Source organism: Meles meles, chromosome 7 (assembly GCF_922984935.1).
Source record: "Meles meles chromosome 7, mMelMel3.1 paternal haplotype, whole genome shotgun sequence".
Classification (NCBI taxonomy): domain Eukaryota; kingdom Metazoa; phylum Chordata; class Mammalia; order Carnivora; family Mustelidae; genus Meles; species Meles meles.
Window position 1 is genome coordinate 125,023,490 of NC_060072.1, and position 8,990 is coordinate 125,032,479.

Sequence of the window (8,990 nt, forward strand, 5' to 3'; positions counted from 1 at the left end):
ATAGCCATTTGTATGTCTTCATTGGAGAAGTGTCTGTTCATATCTTCTGCCCATTTTTTGATATCATTATCTGTTTTGTGTGTGTTGAGTTTGAGGAGTTCTTTATAGATCCTGGATATCAGCCTTTTGTCTGTACTGTCATTTGCAAATATCTTCTCCCATTCCGTGGATTGCCTTTTTGTTTTGTTGACTGTTTCCTTTGCTGTGCAGAAGCTTTTGATCTTGATGAAGTCCCAAAAGTTCATTTTCGCTTTTGTTTCCTTGGCCTTTGGAGACATATCTTGAAAGAAGTTGCTGTGGCTGATATCGAAGAGGTTACTGCCTATGTTCTCCTCTAGGATTCTGATGGATTCCTGTCTCACGTTGAGGTCTTTTCTCCATTTCGAGTTTATCTTTGTGTACGGTGTAAGAGAATGGTCGAGTTTCATTCTTCTACATATAGCTGTCCAGTTTTCCCAGCACCATTTATTGAAGAGACTGTCTTTTTTCCACTGTATATTTTTTCCTGTTTTGTCGAAGATTATTTGACCATAGAGTTGAGGGTCCATATCTGGGCTCTCTACGCTGTTCCACTGGTCTATGTGTCTGTTTTTATGCCAGTACCACGCTGTCTTGGTGATCACAGCTTTGTGGTAAAGCTTGAAATCAGGTAACGTGATGCGGCCAGTTTTGTTTTTGTTTTTCAACATTTCCTTAGCAATTCGGGGTCTCTTCTGATTCCATACAAATTTTAGGATTATTTGCTCCAGCTCTTTGAAAAATATCAGTGGAATTTTGATTGGAATGAAAACTGCCCTATTTTAAAAGGTTTCAGTAAGATTTGGTCCATTGGAATAACTGGTGCACCAGTTTACTAATAAATCAAAGTACTGAACCATCTTTATATTATTTTTGCATAAACAGGTTGTACTCCAGGATCTAGATAAAAAAGAAAATGGATTACGCGATATATTAGCTGTTCTTACAATGAAAAGGTATAAAATTAAAACTATTTCTGATGTTCCGAAAATTCACTGTGAGGCTTGACCTTTTTTGTTTGATTTCTTCATGCATTGCCATTCTAGGAAAATCTGGTATTAAGGCTTGTAAAGGTTTTATCAGTGAATTACATTTCTTGTTCTACAAAATTGCTGTATTTTACAAAGAAAGTGTATCTCAAATTATTTGCATTCTGCATTTTTTATGAACTCTAATTATTTCGATGTGGTCAGTGTTAAAAAACTGGTCCATGAAGTTTGAAATATAATTTTTATCAGTCTTAAATGTAATCTTCTAAGGTTTATGTTGATATTATTTATCCTGTGAAAGGATAAGTTTATTTCAATATTGCTACAGAAAAGCTCTAGGATATATATTACTAATTAAATCCAGCTATTACCACTGCACTAACAATTGGCCATCCATAAGACTGTGTCTTGCAAGTAAATCATTTCCAAATTGACTTTAGGGACAATTCATTCCATAACCATACTTAGCAAGAATGTCAAATTCATTAGCGTGGGTTTGCCTGGGCCTAGGCCTAAAGATGGCATGATTCATGTTCAGTATGCATTAAGTCTTAAACTTGAGATCTTCCTCCTGGTTTTCAAGGAATACAACTTCTGTGTCAGTGATCTAGAAAGAAATTTTTAAGAACGGGTATCTAATTACAGCATATGACACTAAGTTTAGACACTGAAATTGTGTTTCTTCTTTATCTTAATACTCTTCTTTCAAAAATTAAAATTATCTCGTTTATTCTAAGTCTTCGAATTATTTCTTAAGGACTTTTTGCTTTTATGAAATGAGCTAATGAAATGTTATACTTTGTTTGTTTAGGGATGGATCTTTACATGTGACATGCACAGATCAAGAGACTGGAAAATGTGAAGCAATCTCTATTGAAGTGACATCTTAGTGCTCTAGAGAAACCAGGAGTTTTTTAGAACTAGACTATCAATATTATTTGGTTTTGTTTACAAGTGATGTTTATATTAAAATACTTTTTGAATGAATTGTATGTTTCTATTAAAATACAATATATTGGTGAGTGCTGCAAACTTTTTTTGTTTTCCATTTAAGATGGGAAATATAAGGTCCTTTATTAGTGGGAAATATAAGGAACTTTTTCTATCATGAAGCTATTTAGAATAAAATTGAGTGAATTGAAGGAAATTTTACTGGAAATTTAACAATGTTTTTTAAATTTTGTTCTATAACTTTAAATTTGAAGAAGTCTCATTAATTCTTACTAGATAATGAACTAGGAACAATTTACAAGTGTTTGATATTAAATAAAATTGGAGAGCCATGTGCAAAGTAAGAAACGATTTTTGCTTTAAAAGAAAAAAAATTCACAAACTCAACAATTGTGCATAGATATGTGTGTGACAAGCATAGAAAACAAAAGTCTAGAGGACTGCCCACCAAACTTATAACAGTGGCCTTTTTGTGGACAGAAATATTATAGAGTGGCACTTTCACTTTTCCTTTTTACAATTTTGTTTAGTGTGACTTTTTCTCTCTAAGAAATACGTTTTATCTTTTGAAATGAAATGACCTTTTTTTATTTTGAAGAGAAGGCTAGCCACATTCTGTTTATCAGAGATCATTCATTAATGCATTGAGATACTCTGTGGATTACTAATGAAATGCGTATTCACTAAAACAAGACAACTAATCTGTATATATTGAAAAGAGAGTTGGAAGGTGAGCAGTGCACATGAGATTCTATTATTAAGGGAGGATTTTCCATTCATTTCTTTCCTTGGTTCCCAGGAGACTTGAGAAGAGGAAGTATCTTTACCCAGTGGTAAAATTAAAACTTGTGCTGTTTTTATCTTGTTCAGGCTTTGTGGATGTGCTTTATTCATTATAGTTTATTTTTATGGAGCTAGGTGGCAGTAATATTCTATTTCTAAAGATACAGAAACCAAACTTAAATTTTTTCATGATTATTCTGTATCAGATTACTGACAAAATTGAAAAGAATTCAAGTATGATTCTGAGTCCACAAAGAAGCAGACTCAAAGGCATACCCTTTTGATTAAGGCTGAGTACTTAGTTATTTTTTAGGATCTTTTCCTATTAGAAACTTTTAAACCAAATAAATAAATAAATATAAATTAAATGTTTTTAGGAAATAGGAAAGTAACATCTCAACTAGTTGAACAGCTTTCAGTTATGCTTTAGAAAGTGCTTTTGGATTTTATTTCGTAGTTACCGTTAGCTCTTTAAACTAGATGAGGCACCGGCCATCGCCAGTGTGTCAGTTCTATGCCATTCCTATTTTTGTAAATAAAATTTTATGAGAATATGACCAGGCTTATTGGTATCTGCATTGTTTGTGGCTGTTTTCACACTGTAATGGCAGTGAGTAGTTACAACAGAGACTCTGTGGCCCACAAACTTTAAAATATTTACTGTCTGGCTCTTTACAGAAAATGTTTGTCAACCCCTGAAGTAGATTAATGAAACCTGTAGAATAAAATATCATAAGGATTTATTCAAGAGTTTTCTTTCCTTCCATGTCTGTGTAATAATTTACTTACTTGACTGCTTTCTCCACTAGATTAGTAAGTATTGTGAGAGCAGAGACACTCTTAGTCATCATTATGTCCCAGATCCCAGAACACATAACCTCATCATAGGTGTTCAGTCAGTGTCTATCGAATAAGTCCTCTTTGTATTCTATAGGACAATGGCCAGTAAGTACATCTTTTGCATATTTTATGACTTCTTTAGAAACACAATAAAGGAGGAAAGGAATACTGCTGCTTCTGGCTTTATTAGTCAGCTTTGCATGATTTTTTCCCCCAACATACCAAATTTGAAACTGTCACTGAGTGTGCTCTGTTGCCTAGTGGAATGTACTCCAAATTGTCTTGCATCCTCATCTGACAAGGTTTTTTTCTTCTGAATGTGGGGAAGTTTTGCCAATTAACTTTTTGTATGTTTTACTTTTTCAAGGTAAAAATAGCTTCAACATTCTTCTAATTATAAAACTATACACATTCATTATAAAATTAAAATTGCAAAAGCAAGGGGCACCTGGGTGGCTCAGTCGGTTAAGCATCTGACTCGACTTCAGCTCAAGTCATTGAGATTAAGCCCCACATTAGGCTCCATGCTCAGGGGGGAGTTGGCATGAGTCTGCTGTTTTTCCTCCTCCCTCTGCCCCTTCCTCTGCTCAGCATGCACGAGCATCCTCTCTTTTCTCTCACTTCTCTCAAATCTTTTAAAATCAGCACAAAACAAATTCTGTGGGAAAATGTGAGGATTTCTAAAATAGCAGTGAGTAACCATGTAACATAACAATACCACTGTTTGTTTGCTTTAATTCTTTATCTCATTTTTAAATTGTAACATGACCATAGCTCCCAGCATAGTTGCAATATGCAGAGTAAGCTAGCCTCTATTATTTGTGTTCTACATGTACAAAGAGAAATAGATTGAGAGAAGTTAATTTATCCAAGAACTGACAGTAAGTGTCAGTTTTGAATTTTGAACTAATACTCATGCTTTTTTTTAAACAATTTTCCTTGATTGCTTATTATTCTAAACACTTTCTGTGCATTATTTCATTTAAATTCACATTGTCCATTCTATTCCCAAAGAACATTCAAATGAAAGAGGGGACACTCCATGGGTCTCCAGAAATCATGTTTGCATGGGTCTTTGTGGGAAAAAACTGGGGGGTGGAGGCATACTTCTGTATGTTTCCCTTGAGGCCAGTGATATATGCGTCTGGCTTTGATTTCCCTCTCCATTTATAGCCAGGATTTACCAAGATCCTCAAACTTTTTAGTCTCAGGACTCTTTTACACTCTTAAAAATTATTGGGAAGGAGCTTTTATTTATATTGGTTTTATATTTGAGATAGAACGAGACAGTGAGAGAGAGTGTAAGTGGGGGTCGGGAAAGGGAGAGGCAGGCTGTCCAATGAGCAGGGAGCCCAATGTAAGGCTCGATCCCAGACCCTGGGATCATGATCTGAGCTAAAGGCAGATGTTTAACTGACTGAGCCACCCAGGTACCCCTATATTGGTTCAATATATATATATGTATGTGTCTCTGATTGCCCCATCACTCCTGCACCTCCTTGTCTGTTGAACCAGCCTCCTTCCTTTTGTAACTTGTAGGCCCTTTGACTCATATTTTCCTCCTTTCTATGTGAACTTTTGCTATCAGTCTGAGCTTTTTTTGCTGGGAGATACAAGAATAACTTTGGGGGCCAAGGGTCTGGCATGGCTCTGGTTTTTCAGGGAAGGTCAGAACCATCCTCAGAAGCCAGGCCATGGAGAAGATGGGAGAGAACTTTTCAGAACTAACCTTCCTGAGTTACAGCTGAGGATTACAGTAGTGCGTTTCCCCCTCATCTCCTGAATGTTATGAAAAATGTTATCCTCCATTGGGTTAGTCCGAAAACCCAGAGATTTTCAAAATCACTCATTTTTTTAAATAAAAAAATTATATGTTAAGTAACATTTTTATGAAAGATAACTTTTCAAAAACAAAGATTTTTAGTGTTAAGTGTGGAATGTTTTATATTTTTCAAATCTCTTTAATGTCTGCCTTGAGAAGATAGCTGTGTTCTGTTTCTTAAATCTGTTGCAATATCCAAGTTGTGTATCCTCTGAAAAACTTCACTCCATACTTGTGAGAGGAAAGTAAAGAAGTCAGAAAACATTTTGGTATCATTATGAAAAAGTTGTGAACTTATGAAGGTCTTGGGGTCTCTGTACCATACTTTGAGCGTTGCCGCTTCACTTAGTTACACAGTAGTACCTGTTGAAGAGACAAGGTCTTATCTGTCCCCTGGAATTAGTGGGGTTAAAGACGAAAGACAAAGGAAACAGTTGATCTACAAAAAGAGTCCAATTTATTCAGTAAATTTTTGCTGAAACTGATCAAGACCCAAAAAACAGACAAGGTAACTGCAAACGTTGGGAAGTGCATTTACTGCCAAGGAGAAAGAATGAAAGACTGGAAGTACCCATGTTAGGGTGACCCGGAGAGGCCTCTGAGGAAATGGAAGAAGTGGAGACTCAAGCACTCCTCCAGGAAGTAATTTAGAGTTGCCTTAAGATATTCATTTACTTGCTTATTATCTGCTTCTCCTGCTATAAGCCCTATGTGGATGGGGTCTTTTTCTTTCCTGTGTACTTTAAGCACCTCATACGTTGTCTGGCACATAGGAGATACACCATAAAAGATTTCTGAATGGGTGCAAAAGAGCCTAGAGAACAGTGAATAAAGAGGAGAGTGGTGGGGCTCCTGAGTGGCTCAGTGGGTTAAGCCTCTGCCTCAGCTCAGGTAATGATCCCAGGGTTCTGGGATCAAGCCCTGCTTCCGGCTCTCTGCTCAGCAGGGAGCCTGCTTCCTCCTCTCTCTCTGCCTGTCTCTTCACCTACTTGTGATCTGTCTGTCAAATAAATAAATTTTTTAAAAATCTTTAAAAAAAAAAAAAGAGTGGCACAAAATCAGGTCAGGGCGTTAGGGTTCCAATCACTTAAGGCCTAGCAAGCTAGCAGAAGGTTTGGATTTTATTCTAGGTACTCCAGGAAGTATTTAAAGCAGGAGAAGGACATGTCCCACTTTATGTTTAAGGTGACTCTTTGAGTTGTATGGAAAATGGATTGGAGGAGAAGCAATAGTGAAGGTGAAGCCACCAGGCAGGCTTTTGTAGGACTGCAGGTTAGAAATGGTGGCCTCAAGGGCATAGCAGCAGCAATGGAGAAAGGAGGCAGTATCAAGGTATATTTTGGACATAGCATTGACACAAATTTCTAATGAAATTATGGAATGAGGAGAGAGGAAATCAAGATGACACCTAGGTTTCCTTCTTGGACCCCTGAGTTGATGGTTGTGCCAGTGTATTGAAATGAGAAAGTGTGGGGTTGCCTGCAGTGGAGAGGACCAGGCAGGTCTCGAGGTAAAAATGAAGGGCACTCTTACGAGTGTGATCAATTTGAGATATTTGTGCAACACTTAAGAGAGTATGTCGGCTAGGCACTATGGATATTCAGATCTGGAATTCAAGGAAGAGGTCAAGGCTGGAGACAAAAAGTTGGGAAACTTTAGCATAAAGATGATATATAAACCCATGGGAACTCGAGGCAGTCACTTAGGGAGAGAGCCTAAGAGAGATGTCTTGGGGGCCAAGCCCTGAGGAACCTCAGCATTTAGGCTACATAAAGGGAGCCAAAAGAGGGAGTGAAGAGAGGTCAGTGAGGTGTAGAGGGCAATGAGATAGAAGAAAAACCTAGAAAGAAGCTAAGGATAGGGGTGCCTGGGTGGCTCAGTGGGTTAAAGCTTCTGTCTTTGGCTCAGGTCATGATCTCAGGGTCCTGGGTTTGAGCCCCACATCAGGCTCTTTGCTCGGCTTCCCTTCCTCTCTCTCTGTCTGCCTCCCTGCCTACTTGTGATCTCTGTCTGTCAAATAAATAAATAAAATATTTTTTTAAAAAAAGTTAAAGATCGATGCTCCTGGGTTCTAAGAATATATAGGACTGGCAGTGAATACACTTGGGGAGAGGAGGAAGGCAGTGAAGCTGCATCTAAATCTTAAAGGGTTTCTAGGAGTAGTCCTGGCAAAGATGGGGCAAAGTAGGCATTTTCTAGCAGCAAGAGCAGAATTGAAGAAGTCCTGGGAACACGGAGCAGGGAATATTTGAGGAACTCACAAATTAAGAAGGAACGATGATGAGCAGTGAGGCCTGAGATGTGGACAGGAACCACTATGCCTCAACAGGGCTTCCAGGCAATAGGGTTGGATAGGATTTTTTATTCCTTATTGCCAAGGAAATAAGATGCTCACTATAGAAAATGGTTAAATATGTAAAGAGAAATCAAAAAGGAAATCACCCCCCAGAGATTTTACATTTATCTTCCTATGCCTTTTTATGTAGTTGAAACTTTTATAGGTTTTTGTTGTTGCTTTTTTGCTTAACATGTTAAACATTCCCCTACGAAACTAAAGGCTTCATAAGCATCTTTTTAAGTGGCTAGACAGTATTTCACAATGGAATCAAACTAATTTCTTCAATGTTCTGTGTTTACAGTGTTCCAAATTTATACATGATGCTTTGAAAGATTTTTGTAATTTTTGACCAAAAAATTACAAAAATCCTTGGTCAACGTCAAACGGCTTTCTACACAGGGTTTCCCAATTGACTCTTCTAAGATTTCTGCGTTAGACTGTTTAGAACAATCACCATGGAAGCGGTGTGAAGAGTGGATGGGGGCGGGGCGGTGGGGAGAGGGGAGACTTTTAGGAGTTTACGCAGTTGTCCAGCAGAGACCGGTCGTCCTGCAGCCTTGCTAGCAAACTTCCCTTCCGCTCGACCCTGCCCTCCCCCCGCCCCCCACCAAGAAACATTAGGCGAAGAGTTTGTTAGAAACGGCAGAACCTCAGATCCCAGCCCAGACCTACCTAATTGGAATCTGCATTTTAACAAGATCCCCAGATGATTCCTATGGCCATTCAAGTGTGAAAAGCACAGATGGAGACTGGCGGTTTCAAACTGCTGCATACTACAATCACCTGGGGAGCTCTAAAAAATTCCAAAGCTCATGTCACACCGCATACCAATTAAATCAGTATCAGCGAGTGGAACCAAAAAACAAAACCTTTCCAAGTGATCCCAACATGCAACCAATTTTGAGAACCTTTGATCTAGGGGTGTAGAAACAATGGTTAGTTGGGCTCAGGTGGCTGAAGAACAGGCATGGGTGGTAAACCTACTCTGCACCATACAGCTCCGTTCTACATTTTGGATTTTTGCATCATGTGGAAGAACTAAAAAGCGTGGGAAGGCCTGATGCATATGCATGCTCCCAAATTAGGATTTACACCACCCGGCCGAAACAGGCCGGCTGCTAACTCAGACTGCGCCGCGTGGCCGGGACCGCGCGCGCGCCCCGCCCCCCCTACCCCCGCATGCGGCTCACTCGCCCTCCCGCGCGTAGGGATGGAACTTGGGGCGCATGCGCGCTCGCCGCTGCGGCCG

General features: G+C 38.7%; 1 protein-coding gene across 2 annotated transcripts in view; it reads left to right on the forward strand.

The window, feature by feature from the left end:
• Nucleotides 1–3,491, forward strand: part of HSPA14 (heat shock protein family A (Hsp70) member 14) — a 42,280-nt gene extending 38,789 nt beyond the window's left edge. For both annotated transcript variants that reach the window (XR_006819645.1, XM_046012313.1), the window contains exons 13-14: nt 904–974; nt 1,819–3,491. Coding sequence is in view for 1 of the 2 variants with exons in the window: in XM_046012313.1 (XP_045868269.1) it covers nt 904–974; nt 1,819–1,897 (150 nt within the window). In the remaining variant the exon portion in view is untranslated. The remainder of the gene's footprint in view (nt 1–903; nt 975–1,818) is intronic.
• Nucleotides 3,492–8,990: the final 5,499 nt, after the last annotated feature.